The sequence below is a fragment of the Saccopteryx leptura genome, chromosome 4 (assembly GCF_036850995.1).
Source record: "Saccopteryx leptura isolate mSacLep1 chromosome 4, mSacLep1_pri_phased_curated, whole genome shotgun sequence".
NCBI lineage: Eukaryota > Metazoa > Chordata > Mammalia > Chiroptera > Emballonuridae > Saccopteryx > Saccopteryx leptura.
The window spans coordinates 206369928-206389862 of NC_089506.1; the positions used below are offsets into that span (position 1 = coordinate 206369928).

A 19935-nucleotide genomic window follows, 5' to 3' on the forward strand; every position below is an offset into this window, starting at 1 on the left:
ATGGTGACTGTCACCTGTGGTTTATATGATATAAGCCTGCGAATGACTCTCCTCAGGGCCATGTGTCTAAGTCAAACCCAAAACATGTGTTCTTTGGTTTTTCTTTTCCAAACAGATAACATATTGAATATTTCCCAACCTCTTGATAATCAACAGTTTTTCACTTTCACCCAAATTTAGGGCATTCAGTTGATCCAACCTGAACTCTGTTCTTCCCAGTGTATTTGGATAATCCAAACATGGCATGAGAACTCATTGGGTTCAATTAAAATAAAAAAGAAACTCAATGAACTGGCTGGCCTAATTATGAGTTTTGGCAGCTCTGAAGCAACTTGGTAACAGATTTTCTGCTAGTCCATCCAACTGCACTACAAAATGGTCTGTAAAGGACACTGGTGGTCTTTGCACTCTTTATGTTGAGATTCCAGGAATAGAGTTCCATCACGTTTCATGGTTCTGTGCCTTTGACTCTGCAGTCTCCTGCAGTGCCTTTCTTTTCTTTCCCCTTCCACTCGCTGGCCAACCCTTCTTCCCCAACACAACCACACATCTTCTCTGTTCCCTGATTTCAGCGCTGCCGACACAATGGAATTGGCCTCTCTATTCCTTATGCTCTTCACCAACCTACTTAGTACATACATATCTCTAATTTTACACTTATTGGTCTTTATTGCAGTTATTTATTACAGATACATTTTTGCTTATTTTTGTATTATTTTCCTAGCATGATTCTTGGCATAGGGAGTGACATAAAATAGGTATTCAAACATGTCTATTAGATGGGTGGCTGGCTGGCTGACTGGATGGATGGATAGATGTATGTATGTCTGTATGTATGTATTGAGGGATGGATGGTCATAGATGGATGGATGGATGAATGGCACTTCTGGTGATGATCTGTCAACACCACCAAAAATTAACTCTACCCCCACAGTGTGCCAGATAATGTGATAGCGCTGAAAATAACCACAGGGAACAAAACCAAAAAGTCAGCTTGAAAAAATATAAACAGCTTAATTTAGAGCCCAATTAGCTACTTTGAAAGCTGGTTGATAATGAGGAACTTGACCAAATTTCAGTCCTCATCTGAATTCCCAATCTATGCAAATTGTCTCTCAAGGGTCTCAATAAAGGAATGTGAAGGAGAACACTCTTTAAATGTGCCTGCCTGGACCACATCCACTCAGTTTATCAAATACCAGCCAGGAAGCATCAAAGGATAAAAAACAAACAAAGAAACCCCAGTTGCAATTGTGTAGCTAACATTTGTTTTTTAACCATACACAAAAATGTTGAAGTTGTCTTCAAACGCAGAGAAAAGCATTTTTATTTCTGCTTCTGTTGGCAACAAATCTGAGTGCATCATAACTCTACTTTAAATTTTTCCTGGATCCCCATAGCCTTCTGAACAAAATCTAAACCCTTTAGGATATCGTTCAAGGTCCCATGTGATCTGGCTACAGAAATTCAGCCCGGACAAATCCCACTGCCCACCAACCTGACTAAGCTATTTCCTACTTCCCCTGATGTGTGTTACCTGTTTGCTGATACGTCTTTACTTATGATTATTCCCCTGCTCAGAATCCTTTTGTCCCACTTTTTGTCAATCCCTTCACTCTTCAAAATTCCCCAGGGAAATCCCTAAATCCCTTAGGTTGAGTTAGGGGCCCTTTCTCGATGTTCTCACAACTTCTCACACTTACTGTCCGTCAGTACACAACAGTATTCTAGCGCCATCATTCTTTATGTGTCTGTGCCACTGAGTTATAAGAATGTGGGTAAGAGGGCAGACAGGCATTATTTTTTCTGCCTGTGTTTGTAGGACTCACCATTAGGCCTGACACATAGTAGACATTCAGTAAATAGTTATTAAATCAATAAATTATTTTACTACAAAATGATCTGAGATACCTCAAATGCACCAAATAGAATAGTGATTTCCCTTTGCTTTTCCTAAAATAGCAGTGTTGTATGGTAAAAACAGTATTTTTGTTAAAAGTATTTGCATAAAATTTGGAGACTACAGAGACACACAAAAGAAAATAAAAAGCACCTGTAATCATTCCATGCATAGACAAGCCCTGCCTTTATCCTTTTTATCTGCTTATTTAGCATTAAATACTGTGCATTTTCTCCATGCCATTAACTTGTTTCTAAAAAAAAATGATTTTAGTGACCCAAATAGAGTATTGAATGGCTACACAATACTCATTCTTTGACTTTACCCCAATGTCTTCACCTTGTCATTAGAGAACTGATTCTCCCCACATATATTACAGTCTCCTTTGGGATGGTGGTCCAGCGGTGGACATGTGACCAGTAAAGCCAATCTCTCTTTTTGTAATTTTTATGTAAGCTAGTATTCCTCTTTAACATTTTTGCTTCTTCAGCTGCTGTTAGTGACAGAGGAATATAAACCAAGAAAATGCTATGACTTTGAGATACTGTGTCTTTCTGGGGAAGTAACATACTTTAGTCAGTGTCTGCTTAGAGGTATGCTTTCTTGTAAGTCTATAACAACCTCACATTTTCTCAAGCCGTGAGGAGATGTGGACCCCTGGGGATTCCCCACCCAAATGCTGGGGATGAGCTCTCCATCTGAGTCCAACCGGACCACAGGCAAGATGGCTTTGAGGAGTGGTGGAGATAAGAGTATTGTAAGACAGACAGATGTCACCTGCGATGAGAATACCTATGCCAAAAGCTGACTACAGAGGTATTACATAAGGCAGATACTGAGGCATTGTCCTTGATACTTGTCTCCTTCACCCTCGCATCCAATCCGTCACTAAATACCTGCTCAGTATTTCTGCACTTGGTCCTCTTTGATGCTGCTCCTACTCTTCCTTCGCTTCCTTTGAGGCCACAACAGGACCAAAGCCAATATCATCTCTCACGTGGATAATAGGAACACAGTAATCAAGCCCCTTGTATTCACTTTGTTTTCCTCCAAACCTGTGCTCTACCCAGCCTTCAAGTCATGTTATATAAGGAAAGTTTGATTTTATCACTCCCCCTAATTAGAACCTTTGTTATCTTCCATTATTTTAAAACAAAATGGAACTTCTTAACACAGCCTGAAAAGCTTCGCATTGTCTGCTCCTATTCACTGTCTCAGTCACACCACAGCTGACATTCCCTTCTCTCTCTGCTTCATCCTCACTGGTTTGCAGTCAGTCCCTCATATGTATGACCACAGGGCTTTTGTACATGCCTTTCTCTTTGCTTGGAACATACTCATGTCTTTTTTTTTTAAACCTGGTTAATGCTGACTCATCCTTCAGGACAAGCTACGCTTTCTTATAGTAGTCTAGCCTGATGATCCTTGTTTCACTGTTGCCTAGCACACCCACCTTGCTATTGTAGTTTTTGTCATAGATCTGTAATTAATCAATTAATGTCTATACTTTCTCTTAGACTATAAGCGTCATGAGAAGAGGGATCATGTCTATTTCCTTATTTATCCCCAACTAACTAGCTGAGTCCTGGCACGGAGTTAGTGTTTAACAAATATTAGTTGAATGAATAATGATGGATGGGAAATCATTTCTTTGAAGTTGTATATCATGTGGTTTATGAGTTTATGAATTTCCTCTAAGGAGTTTGTTAAAACATAATACAGCATGCCTTTAGATCCTCCTGTAAGAAGATTGTTTGAACAAGGGTATATGAATCTGGCAGGACAGAAAGGCTTCATCCCATGTGCTGATTACAGTCAATACTAACACCTGTACAGGACTAGCGAGCCTGAGAATGAGTACAGGCTCAAGGGAAAGGGTACCCGGTCAGCTAGCAGTGCCTGTATGTGCACTATTACATCCACAGATAGAGGCTGCTTGAGATGGGTGATGGCATTGTAAGTTTACACTTTTTCAGCGTTACACCAATGGTGGCATCCACTCATTTGTTTGACACCTCTTTATTCTTCCCTAAAAAATTTGTCTTTGTTTCTTCCTCTTTCTAGATTTATGGTCAATGTGACATGGGATGGCAAAGACTTGTCCTTCACCGAAGAAGGCTATCAGGTGCACCCCAGGCTGGTGGTGATTGTGCTGAACAAGGACCGGGAGTGGGAAAAGGTGAGCATCCTTTGTGTGCTGAATGCAGAGGAGGGGTGAAAGCCTGAGCAGCTAAGCATTCTGGTCACTCCTTTTCCTGAATCATTTCCCATTGAGCTGCTCCGATCCCATCCCATGGCCACGGGAGGATCTTTTTCTTGGAACAAGGCAGGCAAATATTGTCAGATGCAATTGGAATGGTAACCACAGGCACACTGTGGTAATTGTGCCACTCTCTATGCTGGGTTCTCAAATCTCGGGAGGAAGGGTCCTTAAGGACTTCGGATAATTTCAAGATGGTGGAGTTTTGTTCAGATCATTGCAGTAGCAGATGTTGACTGTATAGCAGTGATCACACCAGCTTGCCTAAACCTCATAATTGTGTATCGTGTTTACACATTTAACCATATGGATGAACCCTCTGCATTTTCATTTACTTAGTCTTTTACTTTAAATCAACTAATTTCCAAAATTTAAGTGTGTCACTTCTATAAAGCATAGGTTGGAGAGGGAGGTTGTATTTTTTACAAAGCACATTTTCTAGTACATCTATATTAACTGTAAAAAATAACTGTGCAGGAAAAATCATCTAATGTTCCATATAAGCTATGTCCTGAGTCTAAAAGGGGAGATGTCACAGGGACTTTCAGATGGTGTTGCCATGCGTACAGTGACAATATCTGTCCCAGTTGCACTCTCTCCTCCCCCATAATTGAACTCTCAAATTAGTTGCCATCATGTCACATGATGAAACTTTGAAAGACTTTGCATACTGCATCCAACAGCTACAAAATACACATTTCTCCTAGTGTACTTGGAAAATTCACCATCTAGACTAATTCTGAAACATAAAACAAGTCTGAATATATTTTGAAAGATTGAAATAATGCGGAATACATTCTTTGACCACACAGCATTAAAATAAAAAGTAATAAAAATATATATCTAGAAAATCAAAAGATGTTTGGAAATTACCTAACACTTTTAAATAACCTGTAGGTCAAAGAAAATTCAGAAAGACATTATAAAACATTTTGAATGAAATGGCAGTGAAAACATAACATACCAAGTTGGAAGAATAAAGTTGATTTTTGTGCTAAGAGGGAAATTCATAGCTTTAAATGCTTATAATTAAAAAAACAAAAAATAATAAGGAAAATGTAAAGTCAATGACTTAAGCTTCTACATTAAGAAGCTAGAAAAAGAAGAGCAAAGTCAATGCAAATGAAGGCGAAGAAAGGAAATAATAAACATAAGAATAAAAAATCAACACAGCAGAACACAAAAAATAGAGGAAATCAACAAAGCCAAAAGCTAGTTCTTTGTTCTTAGTTCTTTGAAAAGATTAAGAAAATTCACAATTCCTAGCAAGAATGATCATACAATAAAAACAAAGACACAAATACTAATAACCAATGCTAGAAATGCAAGAGAGGTAATTACAGATATTAAAGATCCTACAGACATTAAAATTATTTCTTAAAATTATGAAATATTTATGTCAGCAAATTTGACAATGTAGATAAAATGGGCAAAGTACTTGAAAAACCACAATTTTTCAAAACTGACACAAAAAGAAATAGAGAATCTTAATAGCTCTGAATTTGCGAAGGAATTTAATTTATAACTAAAAACCTTCCATTTAAACAAGAAAATCTTGTCCTAGATGGCTTCACTGGAAATTCTACCAGATGTTTTAAAAAGACTCCAATCTACACAAAGTTTTTTAAAAAACATATTAGTAATAATAATACACCAATATATTTTTTAAAAAGATAATACATTGTGGATAAGTGGGGATTATCCTAGGAATGTAAGACTGGTAGAGCAGAAAATTATATGGTCATCTCAATAGACATAAAAAAAGCTTTTGAGCCCTGGCCGGTTGGCTCAGCGGTAGAGCGTCGGCCTAGCGTGTGGAGGACCCGGGTTCGATTCCCGGCCAGGGCACACAGGAGAAGCGCCCATTTGCTTCTCCACCCCTCCGCCGCGCTTTCCTCTCTGTCTCTCTCTTCCCCTCCCGCAGCCAAGGCTCCATTGGAGCAAAAATGGCCCGGGCGCTGGGGATGGCTCTGTGGCCTCTGCCTCAGGCGCTAGAGTGGCTCTGGTCGCAACATGGCGACCCCCAGGATGGGCAGAGCATCGCTCCCTGGTGGGCAGAGCGTCGCCCCTGGTGGGCGTGCCGGGTGGATCCCGGTCGGGCGCATGCGGGAGTCTGTCAGACTGTCTCTCCCTGTTTCCAGCTTCAGAAAAATGAAAAAAAAAAAAAAAAAAGCTTTTGACAGAATTTAATATCCATTCATGATAAAGAAAGTATACTGCTCACAAAAATTAGGGGATATTTCAAAATGAATATGAAGTGATAAAATATTCCCTAATTTTTGTGAGCAGTATAGATTTCTCAATCTGATAAAGGTTATTTATGAAAACCCCATAGCTAACATATTGTATAATGATGAAATAATGAAAATAGATCCACAAATATACACTTAAATTATTTTGATGAATAATTATGACAGTAGGGGAAAGGAAAGTATCTTTAATTAATGGTACTAAATCAACAGGATATTCACCAAAATAAATAAATAAATAAACAAACATTGATCTCAGGCTCTACACAAGAAAATAACTTAAATTTCAGACTTAAATGTAAAAGCTAAAACTATAACGTTGTAGAATAAAATATGGGAGGAATATTTTTTGTGATCTGAGACCACAGAATGCAAAAGCATTATGCATCCAGTAAAGATAATAAACTAGACTACTTCAAAATTTAAAACTTTCACCTCTATATAGACACTGTTAGAAATATGAAAAAGACAAGCCACAAACTGGGAAAAATATTTTTAAGGAAAGAAAATAAATGTATATCTATATCTAAAACAAAAGACTTGGGTCCAGAATATATAAAGAACAACTATCAGTCAATAATGGGAAAAAAAGACAATTAAAAATGGGAAATCGACTTTAGCACGAAAACGGGCTTAACATCATTGGCATCAGTGAGATACCACTGTCCACACACCGAATGGCTAAAATGAAAGAATAACAAGTGTTGGTAAAAATAGGGAGCTACTGGATATCTTATATGTTACTGGTGGGAATGTAAACTTACAACCACTTTGGAAAAACACTTGGGAGTTTCTTATAAAGGTAAATGTGCACAAACTTTATGATCCGACAATTTTACTCCTAGATATTCACTGCAAAGACGCATAAACAGATATCAAAAAATAATATTTATGTGAGGATATTCTTTGCAACTTTATTCATAACAGAAAAAACATCAAAAAGAACTCAGATGTGCATCAACAAGGAAGTGGATAAACTACGGTATATTCATAAAATGGAATGCTGCTCGTTAATAAGGAATGAGCCAGTAATTCCCATGGCAATGTGGACAAAATTTCAAAAACGTTATGGTGAACACAAGAAGCCAGATGCAGAAGATTTTTATGTATGATTCCACTTCTGCAAAGTTCAAGAAGAGGCAAAACTCATCTGTGAGATTAGATATCAAAATAATGGTTGCTTTTGTGGAAGAGGGTCCTTAACTGGGAAGGGGCACAAGGAAACTTTCTAGATGTATGGTGGTGTTCCTTATCTTGAACATGCATCAAACTAATACACAGGGTATATTTATTTTATTGTATGTCATTGTAGCTCAATTTAAAAAAATTTTTGAAGCCCTTCAAATAGAGATACCCAGTACAATTAATTATTAATGTGGACCGAGTTTCATGTTCAACTCCCAGAAATGAATACTAATTATAAGAATATCAGCCCTTGTTTAGGGAACAGTGACGCTTCTTTTTTTAGATGGTACACCCAAGTACCAAGTGACAGCTTTGTTTATTTGTTCATTCAACAAGTATTTATCCAGAGCCTACTATGCACCAGGCACTATGCTTGAGGTATGAAATCTATCAGTGAGCAAGAGAAACACACTAAGTAACTTCTGCACCCATGGAAGTTCGATTCTATTATAGCATGTGGTGGAGGGAGGTGGGTGGAGTTCCGTGGAGTTTTGTGATGCTTGAGTGAAACGTTGGATTCTAGTTAACTACCCCCCCTCGATTCCTCCTCTCTGTCCTCTGGCATACCCTGTGTTCCCCACACCACCACACTACGTGAGTCCCTTTATACGTGACCAGTGAAGCCAAAATTCAAGTTATTGTTTTCCTATCCTTAATGGGAGGTGGAGAATTTGAGTGTTTCTGCCTATGTTGTTGAGTTGGGTTTTGTTTTTGTTTTTTTTTTTTCAACCTTTTGAAGTTACACAATCTGAGGATCACTTTTTGGAGCTGTAAAATCCTTCTCCCTGCTTGACTATAACCAGTCCTGGGTCAGGCCTGGCTCGCCCCTGTGAATTTTCCGTGTTGCCTTTGGACCTCACTTATTTGCCAGGGAGCCTGTTTACGGGGAGGCCACTGCGGGGCAAGAGATAGCATCGCTTTAAGGGAAGCTGCCATTGATATCGTCCATTAACGGATACAGAAAATGCCCTTTTTATATTCTGTGCAACCTCCTTCAAATTCCCATTGAAATTCAGCAATTTCTCAAAAAGGCAGCTTGGGGAATTGCTGCTGAGCCGAGCTGGGAACGTACAGACGCTTCCTGTCGCTGGTCTGTTCTCTTGGCACTCAGGAGATCCAGCGTTTCAGAAATAACTCCTTGTGCTTCTGTCTCGGAGCAAGGGGAAGCCAGCGGAGCAGGTAAATACCAGTCATGTTTTCCTGAAGTCTGCCCCACGAGCAGCACACAGCGGTACAGCAGGTCAGCAGAGGGGGAGGCCTACAGACGGGCAGAGCTGTTATTTTGGGACTGAGAGGCAATTTCTTTTCATCTCTGAGGTCACTCAGTGGCGTCACTGGAAGCAGCAGCATGTAATGACGGTGTCTAGAAAAAGATAACAAGCCCTGAGAGGGGCATTTGCTTCCCGCTGAGCCTTTGTGTGTGGCTGCTGAGGATTATTCCAGTGCTCTGTGCAGGGCCTGCCTGTGTCAGCAGACAGAACTCCTTTGGAGAGCAGGCTTTCTCTTGCAAACCAGGGCTTCTGTGCCTGTTGCTGCCCCTTTTTCTCAGTGGGTTTACTCTGCCTTGGAGTTTGGTGGGTCCAGTGCTTCCCAGAGATGCTTCAAAACAGTACCCTGAAGGCAAGCCAATTATCAACCCCGGGCCAGAACAGCCAGTGTCCCCTGGGGGGCCAACTCCATGGCCAACGTTCCATCAGGCATCCTGGGCTGCTGCAGGGATGAGTAGAAAACCATCCCTCTCCTCAAGTAGCTCATAACTGAGCCACCTCTGGGGGAAGCGGGGGGAACTTGACTTGGTCACTTTGGGAAATCTTCATGAGGATAGCGGCACTGGCGTTGGTTTTTGAGTGACAGATTGGATTTCTTCAAGCCAAATCAATTTCTGAAAAATTGCTTTGGGAATAATCCTATTGACCATTTTAGGGTTATATTAGCTTTAAAGTGAAAAATATATATGTTTACACAGGGTTCTCAACCTGTAGGTCGTGACCCCGGCGGGAATACATATTTTATACATATTTTATTTAAAAATGTATTGTATAATAAATATGTATTTCCGATGGCTTTAGGCGACCCCTGTGTTTTGGTCGTTCGACCCCCGCCGGGGTCGCGACCCACAGGTTGAGAACCGCTGGTTTACACTGTATATATTTGTGTGTGTGTGTGTGTGTGTGTGTGTGTGTGTGTGTGTGTATGTGTGTGTGTATACACACAGAGCAGCTTTAAAAGGGATATATAGAGAAAGACAGAAAGAGAGATTTAAAGAAAAAATTTTAAAAAACAGTTTAGAAGTTTTGACTCCAAGCATAAATAGGACAAAACCTATACATATGAAAGAAAAACAACCCTCTTATTTTCTAGAGAAGTGCTAATTAAAGAGCATAGAGATGTCCCAGAAGACATAAGGTAGACCTGTGATTGTGTCTTCCTGAACAAAGTGTCCTGTTCCCTTTGCTCTGATGTGCCTGCCTTCTTTTTTTTTTCTTTTTTTTTTGTATTTTTCTGAAGCTGGAAACAGAGAGGCAGTTAGACAGACTCCCGCATGTGCCCGACCAGGATCCACCCGGCACGCCCACCAGGGGGCGATGCTCTGCCCATCCAGGGCGTCGCTCTGTTGAGACCAGAGTCACTCTAGCTCCTGAAGCAGAGGCCATGGAGCCATCCCCAGCACCCAGTCCATCTTTGCTCCAGTGGAGCCTTGGCTGCAGGAGGGGAAGAGAGAGACAGAGAAGAAGGAGAGAGGGAGGGGTGGAGAAGCAGATGGGCGTTTCTTCTGTGTGCCCTGTCCGGGAATCGAACCCAGGACTCCTGCACGTCAGGCCGGTGCTCTACCACTGAGCCAACCGGCCAGGGCCCCCCTGCCTTCTTTTTATCCTCACCACTCTGTGTTCTCCCTGGCGCCTCTGTCTTCTGCTACCTTCCACACGGTCACCTCTGCCTCCAGCCCAGATCTCTCGACCTTCAGACTTGCCTGCAGAACATGCCCATGTGGATCATCCACCGACCTCCAACTTCCGCTTGCCAAAGTCAAAGTCATCACCTTCCTCTCCTGGATATGGTTATTGTCCCGGGCCCAGTACAGAAAGCTTCATTCTGAGCCTCCCGACATCCCCTAGGCCCTCGTATTCAGTTGTCATCTGCTCATGCATAGCATGTCCTGATGTTCCTGCCCCGTTGAACATTTCCCCCTCCCCTTGCCAAGGACACCCTTTCCATTGATTCTACGTCCGCATAATCCAATGTGGGTTCAGTCCTTCCCACTTCATTTTCCAGATCTGTGTACTAACTCCCAAGAGTGTCAACAGCTTGCATAGTAATTGTTTGCTTGCATATTCATCTTCACTCCGACTAGAGACCCATCAGGAATAGCTCTGCCACTCACAAGGCTTTGTTTCAGATGCATAAAAGGGCCTCCAGACAATCTGCCGGCAACGATGACTTCAGTCACCATTTTTTAAGAGCTACTCTGTACCCAGAACTCTGCTGAGAATTTTACATCCATAATCTCATTTAGTCATTTTGACAACTCATCTAAAGTCAGTATTTTTATCCCTGCCTCATAAATAGAGGTTCAGGTTCAGAGAGGCTAATGAGCAGCTTCAGACGCCCCAGCTAGTATGTGATGGGAGCAGATGTCAAAAGAGGGCTTGACCCCAAAGACTGCCTTCCCGATCACTACATCATACTGCTAATAGGAAAAGGATAATTTAGAAGAGGAATTAAGGGAGTTCCTTCTGCCCTTCGAATAAAATCCATCTCCCTAGGTACAGCAGAGCCCACCCAAACCTCACTAATTGGAACTTAGGCTCTAAGTATTTATAACATCTCATAGACCTTATCTTTTTTAGGTGGTTAAAGCGGTTCCACCTTCCAATTTGTCTGATTAAAGAAGGGGATTGTACCCAGTCCCTGTGTCTTGTGCATTATAAAGCAAGTTCTCGTTAAAAAATTGCTAGGACAGATGATATAGGGATCTTAGAAAAAGCCGAGATTGGTCTCTGGAGTATGTAGTTCTGACTGTGGGCTTTCAACGTGCTAGAGTGAGTGAGGCTTTTACCAACAGTGTTGTGTTTGCGTGTGTGTGTGTGTGTGGGGGGGGTACAGTTATTATGTGATGTGATTCCTAATTATAGAATGCTCTACCTTTCTTCCTTCTATATCATTGTATCCTAACTGCCCCTCCATGACCCCTCCTACCACATTTATCCCAGAATGGCCCAGTGAGTCTCCAGAACACATGAAGATGTACAGAAGATTTCAGGGTGTGTATGTGTGTGTGTTGGTGTATATCAGTAGTCTGCAAAAATGTTCATCCTGCTAAGGATCGAAGTATTTATGCAAACGTACCTGTCTTCTACAAACACATTTCAATGATTATGTAAAAGAAAAATGGAGGGAAATTATAGTTGAGACCCGTATATGACAATTGATAGTACATTTGTGTGGGTTGCTGAAAAGGAAATGCATTGTTTACAAATCCTGCAAGTAGACAGAAACATCATATGGCTTCTACTACATGCCTACCTTGCTTAGAAAAGCTATGGCAGCCTATGGATTAAACCGTGAATTCCAGCTGTGGCCGAGAAAATAGTCTGTTCGCTTTCAGGTTTTTAATTTTTCCTTTACCATGACATCTCTGGTGCTCAATAGCTGAGACTCAATGAATATTTGTAGAATGGATAGAGAATGAATGGAAACATTTTTTGATGAACTTTCCCAAATGAAGAACATTGTTTAATATGATCATCCTATATCTTTCTCTCTTTTTTAAAATTGATTTTTAAAGAAAGAGAGAAAGGGAGAGAAAGAGAATGAGAGAAGCATTGATTTGTTGTTCCACTCATCCATGCATTCACTGGTTGACTCCTATATGTGCCCTGACTGGAGATAAAACCCGCAATCTTGGCATATCGGGGACGATGCTCTAATCAACTCAGCTACCTGGCCAGGGCCTTAGTGTGCTCATTCTCTAAGTGTGGCCCACTGGGCTTCCTATGTCAGAGTTGCCATGAACAGGTGTAAAGACCTGAGCCCTACCTCATACCTAGAGAATAATCATTTCTGACTCTGCTTTTTCATAAGCTCCACTAGTGATGCTCATGTCCATTAAAATGTAGAGCAACTGTTTGAGGGCATAGACTTAGTCCTTGTAACCGTGACAAAATGGTTTCATCTAGGTCATCCTAGTCATCAAGAGTCCTTGCTTTTTAGTCTGTGTGCCTCTTTATTCCTTCATTATACACTGCTTAGTAGCAATGCTTAAGAGAAATAATATGGGGGGGGGGGGAAGCAAATAATGAAATTGGAGTCTCTTTGCACCTTGAGTAATCTCTGATGAATGAGATGGTAACAATGACAAGTAAACTTTTGTTTATGGACATGATTTAAATCAGGGGTCCCCAAACTATGGCTCGTGGGCTGCATGCGGCCCCCTGAGGCCATTTATCCAGCCCCAGCCGTACTTCTGGAAGGAGCACCTCTTTCACTGGTGGTCAGTGAGAGGACCATAGTTCCCATTGAAATACTGGTCAGTTTGTTGATTTAAATTTACTTGTTCTTTATTTTAAATATTGTATTTGTTCCCGTTTTATTTTTTTACTTTAAAATAAGATATGTGCAGTGTGCATAGGGATTTTTTCATAGTTTTTTTTTATAGTCCGGCCCTCCAACGGTCTGAGGAACAGTGAATTGGTCCCCTGTGTAAAAAGTTTGGGGACCTCTGATTTAAATCCTGTTACCTGGTGAGTCTTCAGTAAGTATTGAGCTATTAAATTTTTTTTCAGTTATATCTGTTCCCCATAAACAGAGTATGTTGAATTTTGGACATATAACCCTTATTTAGTCACACATTTATCCCATTAAACAAAATTTCCCATGTACCTACTATGTGCTAGTCATTGCAGAGGATGCAATAAGGCATGGACCAGCCTTTAAGATACTTAGAGTCTAATAGGGCACTAAGAAATGCTCAGAACTTACAAGATAGTGTGAAATGTGCCACAAAAGGTGTTCTGATAAAACTTTTTGGTATTTAGAGAAGAGATATGTTAAACATAGTGAGAAGGTCAAGGGCATCTACACAGAGGATTTCTCATTTGAACAAGGTCTCAGGGCATAAGCATGATCTGGACTTCTGAACACATGTGGGAAGGCCATTTCACGCAGGAGGAACACTGACGACCAAGTCCAGAGGCAAGAGTGTCAAGGCCCATCTGAGGAAGAGTTCAGTGTGTTTGAAACATAGCTCGTGTGTGTTGAATGACCCTCGCCTTTTAATAATCCTTTCCTCTTGGATTGTGAGTGGGGCCATGAATATGATGAAATATGCCTTCAGTAATTGTTTTAGATAACAAAAGGGGGTTTTCAGTTGACTTTGCATTAATTAAAAGGAAGATTATCAGGTGGGCCTAACCTAATCACATGATTCTTTTAAAAGTAAGAGTTTTTGCAACTAATAGCAGAAAAGGAAGTCAGAGAGATTTGAGCAAGAGAAAGATTTGAATGACTGCTATATCTGAGGACTGAGTGAGTGACAAGGAATGCAGATAACCACTAGGAGCCTTTTTTGTCCCTAGCCAACAGCCAGTAAGGAAACAAGGACTTCAGTCCTACAGCCTCAAGGAACTGAACTCAGTCAACAACCTGAATGAATTTGGAAGTCAGAGTTTCCCAGGTTTTCTAGCTATGACCCCAGCATGGTTGATACCTTGACTTTGGCCTTGTGAGACCCTGAACAGAGGACCCAGCAGAGTCCTGCTGAATGATGAGATCATAAAGGAGTATTGTTGCAAGAAGCTAACTTTGAGGTAATTTGTTACATGACAGTAGAAAGTGAATACAGACTACTCTAAGGGAAATTATGGGCCTGAAGGACCATGTTAGAATCGAAATTACAGACCATGGGACTTTGTTCAGTACTCTTTTGGGCACTACAGAAAAGGTTCAGATAAGAGAACAACATAAAAATAATAATAGCAATAGCTAACATTTCTTTGATATTGATGATATGCCATGCAGGGTGCTAAGCGTTCAAACACATAAACCCACCTAATCCTCACACGAACACTGTAATACGGATATGACTATTACCCTGTTTTACAAATATAGGTGATGAGGCCCAGGGAAATTCAATAACTTGCTCAGGGTCACAGAGCTAGTAAGTTGCAAAGCCAGGATATATGAACCCCATAAACTAGACTACTTCTTTAGAAATAAAACGGTGTTTGGCACAAATCTGTGGGATACTTTCTAAGGGGCTATTTAAGTCGTTCAGGTTAGAGGGAATGTAGGTGTGGGCAAGAACAGTGGCCATGGGATCGGAGAGAAAATTCAAAAACAGAATTGAAAGCACTCGGCATTGACTGGATAGTTTGCTGAGAGATTTGTGACAGAGAGGAATCAGTCAGGTTTTTAGAAACAATTTTTAGGTATGGGTCTGTGCACAGGCATTTTTGGATTGAGTATTTCCAGAAGAAATTTGCCATTCCTGTGACATTGGTCATCTTTCTTCCCTCCCTCTCCTGCTCTTACCTTCTTCTCTCTTTTTCTTTTTCTTCTCCCCATCCCACATTCAAAGCCGAGTTCCCCTTTGTAAAATGGGTTTGGTAATATCACTACCTTAGCAGAGTCTATGTGAAATTTAATTTGTTTTCTTATATAATGATCATTAAGTTTCTCAAATTATGTGAGCCATAGAGAAGGGAAAGTTAAGCCATTACAAAAGATTTGAAATGATCATCTAGAGTCATGCATAGTGACTATTTTAAATATGCACCCAGTTCAATATGTTAGGTCACAGTGGGGAAAGTATAGTAAGTCTCTAACAAATGAACACATCAAACCGAAATAAGTGATGTCATTTCCTTGTGCATGTGTATGTGTGTTTCTGTCTTGCACTGTTTTTTGTTTGTTTTTGTTTTCAGTTGTAACACTAGCCCAGCTCCAAAAAGAACAGCAATTGAACCAATGCTCTCCTGCAGGCAACATTTTGCTAAAATTTTTCTAGATTTCTGAAATTTAAAAAAAGCAATTCAGGCCCCGGCCGGTTGGCTCAGCGGTAGAGCGTCGGCCTGGCATGTGGGGGACCCGGGTTCGATTCCTGGCCAGGGCGCGTGGGAGAAGCGCCCATTTGCTTCTCCACTCCCCCTCCTTCCTCTCTGTCTCTCTCTTCCCCTCCCGCAGCCGAGGCTCCATTGGAGCAAAGATGGCCCGGGCGCTGGGGATGGCTCCTTGGCCTCTGCCCCAGGCGCTAGAGTGGCTCTGGTCCCGGCAGAGCGACGCCCCGGAGGGGCAGAGCATCGCCCCCTGGTGGGCAGAGCATCGCCCCTGGTGGGCATGCCGGGTGGATCCCAGCCGGGCGCATGCGGGAGTCTGTCTGACTGTCTCTCCCCGTTTCCAGCTTCAGAAAAATACAAAAAAAAATAAAAAAATAAAAAAAGCAATTCATAGGGAAGACATCTCTGTATGGAAACATATATTGATGAGAATGTTAATGATAAAGATGACTGATGGTGATGGTGGTGGTGATGTTGTTGATTGATGTGATAATCAGGATGGCAACAGGAGTCATTAGTTCAGCTTCCATTATATGCCAGACTCCACGCAGAATGTTTTCAATGCATTATCTTGCTTTAATATAATAATATTCTCTGCATTTTCTCATCTCTAAAAGGGAGATAATCGTAGTACCTACTTCATAGGGTTGTTGGGAAAATTAAACAAAATAATACATCAAGTGCTTAGAACACTGACTGGAGTATAGTTGATTATCAATAAATGCCAGCATGATTAGAATTGGAGCTCCAGGTTATAGGAGAGAAATTGGAAGCTACACGGGATAAATGGCTTGCCCAAGGTAAGAGCAGTGAAGGCAGAATTGAGTCCAGGCAGCATTACAGTAGGGCCAGAGACAACAATTATGTCGTCTAGAGAATCCATCTCTACCTAACTCACAAACCCAGTGGGTAAGGAAGCTATCTGAGCATTATGGGGGCATGATTAAGCCGACAGATGGTATAAATGTAAGACAAAAGCTGCACCCTTGATAGTTTGCCATTGCCATCAATTATGAAAATGAGTGAATAGATTATTTAAACGATCTCAGATGAGTAAATTATTCAAAGAGTCTCTCAGAAGTATTTCTAGAAACTCCTGAACAGACCGTTGAAAACCATTTTCATTTTTCCAACAGGGCCATCAACTCATCTGTGTTGTAGATGAATGCAAAGCCCCGAGTGCCTGTGACAGACGGAGGGAGAGAGGGAGAGTAGGAGGGAGTCAGGGAGAATGAGAACAGTGACCTTTAGGCCCAGCGCTGCAGAACATAGACTTCAACTTCCATGAGTCACATAGGGGAAAGGTTTTCTCTAACAATGTTCCCTGGAAATTAGATTCTTTTAGAGTGCCACCAGGGTCTCTGAGAAGATAGGTGTTACCAAGACAGGATCCGACTTTAACCAGATATGGTAACGCTTTCTCTCTGGTTGCTATATTGGTGTTCTAAGTGAGCTTTCATTTAGGGGAGAAGATGTAATATTTCTAAAATAAATTTGAAAATGAGTCAAGGGATTGAATTTAGTGTGACTCTGAATATAATAGTAAGCTCAAATTTGTTGCACACCTGTTATTTTTCAAACTCTACAATATTGGCTTTCAGATTTATTATTTCACCTTAGCTACATGATAACCCTGTGAAGTGGGTAGTATTCTCTGATTTGGTGGGAGAGAACACTTAGAGATATTGTGAGACATTTCTTAGCAATAGCTGAGAAAAGATTCAAATTTAAGTCTTGTGAATCTCAAAGTCTGGTACTCACTGCACCCCTTGCACAGTTTCTAGGATGAATGATGTAAGTTTTCCTAAAAGACCAAGAGATTCCTGTGGATAGTATTTGCCTTTGAAGTTGAGTGGAGGGGGAAAAAATGACAATAACTAGCCTTTTAAGTAGACACAAATCTTACTCTTTAGGATAATGAACTATTAACTATAAATATCTGATGTGATTTAACTATTTGTTCACTTATTTACCCATCATCCACCAAGCCAATTATTCAATGATCAGTCATCTAATAAACCATCTATTTGGTCATCCATCCATCCATCTGTTTGTCTGCCCATCTGTCTGTTCATCCATTCATCTATCCATTTATCCATTCACCAATCCACAATTCAACCCATCTGAACAACTGTCTTTTATTTATCATCTGGTCTTCCATTCTCAAACCAACCCATTGACCCATTACTAATCTGTTTGGCAAGTATTTACTAATTACCTAGTCTGTGACAGTCTGTGGTAGGTATGGGTGGAGCAGAGATGAATAATACAATATTCCTGTCCTCAGGAAGCTCAGTCTAATGGAGAGACAGATAAATGAACTTTTAATTATAAGACAGTAAGAGGAGAGCTGATAGTATAGTTAAGCCTATGGCACAGAGGGACAACTACCCAACCAGGTGTTATGAAAGGGATAAGAAAAGGCTTCCTAAAGAGCTGACACATGTCCTGAGTCCTCCAGGATGAAGACATATTTATCCAAAGGGCAAGGATCATTTGACCTTCTGTATTGACTGAAGCACAAATATTTGAGTGTCCTCACTGTTCTTCTGTACTTCACGGTTCATCGGTGTAGCAGCAGCTGGGTTGCTTCCTGCCTCACCTACGACGGTCAGACCTCAGTGGTTTGACATCTGAGCCTGCTCCCCACTTCCTTAGCATTGTCCCTGTCGGTTTCTGCTATTTCCCCATTTGCAGGCTGATGGTACAGACAGGAATGACATTTGTCTGTAAGAAAGGAGAGAACAGTGAAGCACTGGACCCCAGCAATCTGCTCCCGGCTACACGTGGCTGTGTCAGGCTGCCTTCTGGAGCCGCGGTTGGGACTTCTCAGCTGTGCTGTTGGCAGCAGGAGCTGTGCACCCACTACGCTGTTTGCTCGGCATTGGAGCCGGGGTTGGGCCAGAGGGAAGGGATTTTTAAATATTCCCAGTATTGATTGCTAAACTGTGGAAGACTTACTGGGCTTTCTAGACTTGGAAGACAAAGACACTGGACACCTAATGCCTTGAGTCCCACACTTTATAACAATTAAAAATGAAAAATAATGATTACTGTTTCCTAGTTATAGCCTACAGTCTGTATATACATTACTTTCATCCCCTTTTGACAGATACTCAGTATAAACTGTCATACCCCCCTCCCCAGTTTGTTTACAAAGAAACTGAGTCTCTGAGAAGACGGGTGATTTTTCCCAAGGTTACAGAGCAAGTGGCAATGTCTAAATTTCAGTTCAAGTCTGTCAGACACTAAAGTTCGTTTTATTTCGATGACGCCATATGGTAGAGGTGGGGTTCTTTGTTTATTAGTAGTGAAGGCTGTCACTGCATTAATTATAAAACCTATGTTGGGAATCCCTCATCCCTGTGTAGGGACATCCCAGTGTTTGCAAGAAGGGCTGTTACAGGTACAAGATGCCCCCATGATGAGGCTCCTCTTTCTGAGCTTAGCTCAGAGCATCCCACTGAGCTGCATGCAAATCTGCCACATAATCAGTCTCCTGCATCTCTGTGCAAAGCCAGTCAGCATTCCTGTTCTAACCTGAAGATGTAAATCGCCCCAGACTCCTGCAGTAAGCTGCTTGTTTATTCTTTATTACTCCACCATATGGTTCATTATCTGTAGTCATTGTCTTTTGAAAATGTGTTTTAAAACCCATTGCAATCAGATCTATAGAGTTCCTGGAGTATATTTTCCTTCCATTTGAATTATCATCTTGCAAATTAGAAAGACTGAATGGACCTGTTTGAGAAGGAAGGAGGTAGGGACTGAACCACCCGATTTTTCTCAGCGTGCAAATATAGAGTCCATTGGAAATGCATATGAGGGGAAAATCCAAAGCTGGGGAGAGACAAGAGACTCAACTTTTATCCCCTTGAAGGGAGTTGTAGAATGACTTGAGGAATCCATTGGCTGCTCTCTTTATGTTGTGCTTAACTTTAAGTTTTGAAACAGACCATGTGAGTTGAAAGAATCCTGATTTTTCATATTGTCCCCCACACTGCTGACCTCTTATCCACCAGGGGATTATAGCTGATGGCATTTTTTTTTAATTTTCTGATTAAAATTTGTTTGAAGAAAATAGGACAGGATAGGAAAGGAGGGCAAAAATCAGATTCTGATGTTGAATCCTGACAACCACCCTTTCTAAAGGGAAAGTAGGAATATTAATCTCCTTTTCACAGGTGAGAACACTGAGATTCACACCGAATAAGCAGCTTGTTCAAGGTTCCTCACCACGAACTGTACACACTCTCTCCACAGATAGCATAGAAGTTGTAACTTGAA

The 19935-nt window shown here is 41.1% G+C and overlaps 1 protein-coding gene across 1 annotated transcript in view; it reads left to right on the forward strand.

Annotated features, from left to right (window-relative positions):
- GRIN2A (glutamate ionotropic receptor NMDA type subunit 2A) overlaps nucleotides 1–19935 on the forward strand; it is a 402144-nt gene that overhangs the window by 282977 nt on the left and 99232 nt on the right. The window contains exon 5 of the mRNA XM_066382631.1: nucleotides 3965–4079. Within this exon, the coding sequence (XP_066238728.1) occupies nucleotides 3965–4079 (115 nt within the window). The remainder of the gene's footprint in view (nucleotides 1–3964; nucleotides 4080–19935) is intronic.